Source organism: Austrofundulus limnaeus, unplaced genomic scaffold (genome assembly GCF_001266775.1).
Source record: "Austrofundulus limnaeus strain Quisiro unplaced genomic scaffold, Austrofundulus_limnaeus-1.0 Scaffold204, whole genome shotgun sequence".
Lineage (NCBI taxonomy): Eukaryota > Metazoa > Chordata > Actinopteri > Cyprinodontiformes > Rivulidae > Austrofundulus > Austrofundulus limnaeus.
The window spans coordinates 445,026-449,655 of record NW_013952606.1 but is presented as its reverse complement, the minus strand read 5'-3'; the positions used below and the strand labels follow the sequence as shown (position 1 = coordinate 449,655).

Below are 4,630 nucleotides of genomic sequence, written 5' to 3'. Positions count from 1 at the left end.
TGTAAATAAAATGTCCCCGTCTGTGTAATATATTTTTAAACTTTCAGTTTAAAAATGATAAAAAATTAAACAGCCTACAGTATTTTTACAGTCTTTATTTCATAGTTAAAATAAATATTTGTCAAATAAAGTCTAATGTTACAACTAATCATGGATCCCTTTGATAAAACAAAGATAAAATGTTGAACTGATTTCTCAGTGATCTGGATTTATTGTACGTGTGTTTTAGGCACAATAAATAGACATTTTTAAAAATTGTAAAGATAATATGGCTGCATGTTTGCTCTCAAAAATCTGTCGTTTGGGCAATATGAGCCGACGTCGAGGTCACGGAGAGCAAAATCTTAAAGCGGAGCTGCGTGTTTGAGAAATATGAAGACAAAACGAGGAATAAAACTGAAATCAGAGAGGAGAAAGTAACACGCATGCATTTATTGAGTTTTTCCTGCAGCTATTGGCAAAACTTCAGCTGCTTCCAGAAACTTCTCTTAGATCCAGACAKGTTTAGAGTCTCGTGTAGCAAATTTACCCTCCGGGCAAAATCAGAATCCAACTTGAAATAGTGAGAATAAAAGCGTAAAAGTGATTTGTTTGGCTTATTGTTTYGTAATTAGAAACTGGAATCTTGATTAAAATCATTAAAACTGGCTGCAAAGCAAAAACTAAAACTATAACTGTTCAGTGTTTGGGTTTAACAATAAACCAGCYACTAATCTTTGATCGGTGGCTCGTGTTTCTTTGTGCCGGTGATCATTTTAACCACATTTTCTATTGTCAAAGCCGACAACAGGAGCAGATGTTTCAGCTGTGGAGAACCACAAGTTGAGGCTTGTATTAACTGCCGGTAACGCTGTACTTCCCCTCTCCGTGTCCTCTAAACACCTCCCCACGTCTCCTCCACCTCTGATTAAACCTTCAGGGACGAGTCCGGTCAGAAGCCCAGCGTCTCCTCAGGGACAGCCAAAGGACACACGGATCTGGACGGACCTCTTTTCCACAAAAACGGCTCCAAGGGAGACGGTGAGTTTTTGTTATTTTTTTAAACTAACAGATGTTTTACCTGCAGGAGGTCGTTGAGCATTTAAACCCCTTGTCTGTTTCCACCAGACTCTGACTCGGACAGCGAGCTTTCCGTGGACGAGCACAGCTCCTCTTACGCCTCCTCCCACTCCTCCGACAGCGAGGACGACGACCTGGAYGTCAAGCAGAAATGGAACAACGAGAGGCCCGTTCACAGCACCCCGAAAGGTGCGTTTAATGACATCATGATGAAAAATAAAAGCAAATCTAGAACTAAAAGACAAATAAATGCWAAGTTTCATCCTTGGATGCTTCTGAAGGAATTTATTAGATACTGATGTTAAAAGCACTGCACCATTTTCTTAGTTTTCCTTTTTCAGTATTGACTTTTATAATCTGTTGTAATGTCCTRATTAAAATAGTTTTAGGTACATTCCCAAAACAGTATGACAACACATAGAAAAACCGGTTTAAATTCATTAGTGAAGATATTTTCTGTACGAGTTGCCTGCGATTCAGCTGTAGGCCAGTAGTGGGCGTACCAGGCACTAAAGGTCCCTGTATAAAAAGACCGGAAGTTCCTGTTTCAGGCAGCGCTGCTTTTGTGACTCCAGCCAGGAGCAATAAAAGCCTTGCTCGTAACCAGATCTGGGGTTTTATGGTCCTATTCTCTTCACGTTTTAATCTATTCAATATTTATGTGGTTTCGTCTCGATTTCATTTAACGAGCATTTTCTTACACTTCGTTACAAAAAAGCAGAATTAATTAAACTTCCTTTTAGGTGATTCGTCCAATCACGTGAAGCCGTACTGGCCGRTGGATCCCACCACAGGCAGCGACAGCGAGGACCTGGGTGGGATGGAGAGGCTGAGGGTGGAGACCAAGGTGAACGTGGAGCTGCACCTGGAAAATAAGCTCAACCACGTGGGCGAACGAGAGAGGGAGGCGCCGAAAGACAGGGACCAGCAGGCGGCCGCTAAAGACGCTGCGCCTCCGTGTCAAGCCAACAGCAACCACCAACCAGAGCAGAGGAAAGGTAAAAAAAAAATCATTTAAATAATAGTGCGAACRTTTCACAAGCATTCACACTGTTGAGATCAGTTTTTCTTCTGCATGTTTGTTTGCACGTTTCTCGTTCTGCAATTTTTGTGCTATTTCAACAACTCAAATTAAAAAAAAAAACGTTCACCTCCTTCATGACATTCCAGCTACGACCTTTGGTATTTCAGCTATTTATACTTTTTTTAGCTATTTCACTTTTTCAGCCACATTTTTCCCWCTGAAAATGAACAGAGCTGTTTTCAACATCCTTAAAATCCTTCAAAATGTTTCTAAATCTTTAAATAACCCCTTTTGTTCTGCTTCTGCTCTTTTTAACTTGTGCTAATTTTAGCTTTTTCTGCTATTTCAGCTATAATTTTGCTTCTTTCTGCTATTCTTCTGCTTTTTACTACCTTTTTGCGCTTCTATCTGCTAATTTAAGCTATTTATGCTTCTTACAGTTGCTTTCAGCTATATTCAGCAATTTGCTGCAATTTTAGCTAAAGTTCAGTTATTAGCTAAAGTTAGCTTTTTTAAGCTAAATAAACATTTCGTCATAACAAATTTATTTCTGCTAAGTTCAGCAAACTTGTGCTTCTTATTCTAATTAAAGAATTTCCAGCTATATTTTAGCTGTTTTAGTTATTTTACAATTAATGATCACTTTTGTGTACTTTTATGCTTTTTTTTCCTGCTAATTATTTTTTTACAACATTTTCATCATCTGAGTGCTAATTTCAACTTGTGGCTGCTACATTTAGCTTATTTTTAGGGTAATTTTAGCTTTTTTCTGCTATTTCAGCTAATATTCTGTCTCTYTCTGCTAATTCTTTCTGCTTCTTAYWGTTGCTTTARTTATATTCAGCTATTTGCTGCAATTTTAGTTAATGCTCAGCTGTTATCAGCTAAAGTTAGATWTTTAGGTTGAATTTACATTTTTGTGGCCATTTCAGCTTCTGTCTGCTTTATTCAGCAAACTTGTGCTCCTTATGCTTCCTTATGCTAATGTAGGAATTTCAAGCTTCATTTTAGCTGTTTTACAGCAAATTCTTTTCTGTTTTAGCTATTTTACAATAAATAATGACTTTTTTGTACTTTTATCTTTCTTTTCTGCTAATTTGACATTTTTAAAACCTCTTAACATCTAAGTGCTAATTTTAATTTGTGTCTGCTACCGTTAGCTTGTTTTTATGCTAACGGTAGCTTTTTTTCTGCTTTTTCTAATATTATTCTTCTCCTTTCTTGTATTCTATATATAGTTTGTGCTTCTTCCAACTTCTCAAATGGAACAGCTTTGCTATAAAACATTTTCAGCTCCACTTCGGCAGCTTTAAGCTAAAGTTTTCAGCAATAAGCATTCACACTAATTTCTCTCGTTCTTCTTATTTTTACTAAAAACGTGCAACATGAATGGATCTTCCCGCTCAGGCATCCTGAAGAACAAGATCAGCTACCCTCCGCCGCTCGCCGACAAGAACATGAAGAACCGTCTGAGGGAGAAGCTGAGCGACTACAACCCCCCCACCATCACCTCCCCCCCGCCCATCAATAACAACCACAACACCTCGCCGCCGCCCGCCTCCTATGTCAGCATCACCTCCCCTTCGTCCCGCCTCTCCTCCCAGACGTCCGACGACGGAGGAGGAGGAGGAGTTGGTCGCACCGGCAACCACGACAACAGCATCAAGGTGAAGCCGCCCGTCACCCCCCGGCCTCAGGCTCCTGTCGGGGCGCCGCCGCCRCCGGGGATCTACCGGGAGACCAACGGGGGCGTGGCCATGCACTTGAAGTCTGGGACGGTCAACGGGGGCAACGAGTCGGACTCAGAGTAAGAATGTCGGCTCGTTCAAGAAATGAATGATGCTTCCTCCCTTTTTTTATTATTATTATCAGCGGTGGGCAGCGCTAATCCAAAAAGTAGCTCCGCAATTTCTAAAGCACTTATGCCGTAGAAAAACTAGCAGAAGCTAATTTTTAAGAGCAAGTTCAATTTGACACTTACTAGCTGGCAACAATTCATTTACAATATATGCACAACACTGCCAACTAGCGGTGTATGAACTCTTTACTTAATCCTACAACTGCCGATAGCTGGGGATGTGATTTCCTGAAACAGACTTTTAGCTCCTGGTGTAAAAGTTAAAAAGTTGTTGAGGATTGCTACTTCGGCTGCTTCTTTGTTTTTCTTTTGTTTGTTGTAGATTTTTCATTAAAGAAGCATCAATAAAGTAATTTTAAACTTGTTTATTGGAAAACTGAAGCGATGCATTCTGGGTACACGACGGATTTGATTTGTGACGGGAAACGAAAGCACGGAGAACAGGAAACTATCTTCACTTCAAAATAAGAGCTTGGATTTTAAAGTTTTCCATGTAGTTGCTCCAGTTGACCACCAGATATCAGTCTAACCCCGTTGGCGGATTGCTTCGACCAATTACGTCAAGTATTGAGCTCCAGCATTTAAACTTTTTTTTTTTAAAGTTCCGATTGTAAAGTAAAATAAATCAATACATACAAAATTTTAGTATGGATCACAAACGTGAACTGTTTTTGCTATTGCCTTCCTGC

The 4,630-nt window shown here is 39.7% G+C and overlaps 1 protein-coding gene across 4 annotated transcripts in view; it reads left to right on the top strand.

The window, feature by feature from the left end:
- The window catches only part of celsr1a (cadherin EGF LAG seven-pass G-type receptor 1a), a gene marked incomplete at its 3' end in the record, with an annotated part of 97,487 nt that extends 93,597 nt beyond the window's left edge, over window positions 1-3,890 (top strand). For all 4 annotated transcript variants that reach the window (XM_014018842.1, XM_014018845.1, XM_014018843.1 and 1 more), the window contains 4 exon segments: window positions 920-1,020; window positions 1,108-1,248; window positions 1,803-2,057; window positions 3,491-3,890. In XM_014018842.1, the coding sequence (XP_013874296.1) occupies window positions 920-1,020; window positions 1,108-1,248; window positions 1,803-2,057; window positions 3,491-3,890 (897 nt within the window).
- Window positions 3,891-4,630: the final 740 nt, after the last annotated feature.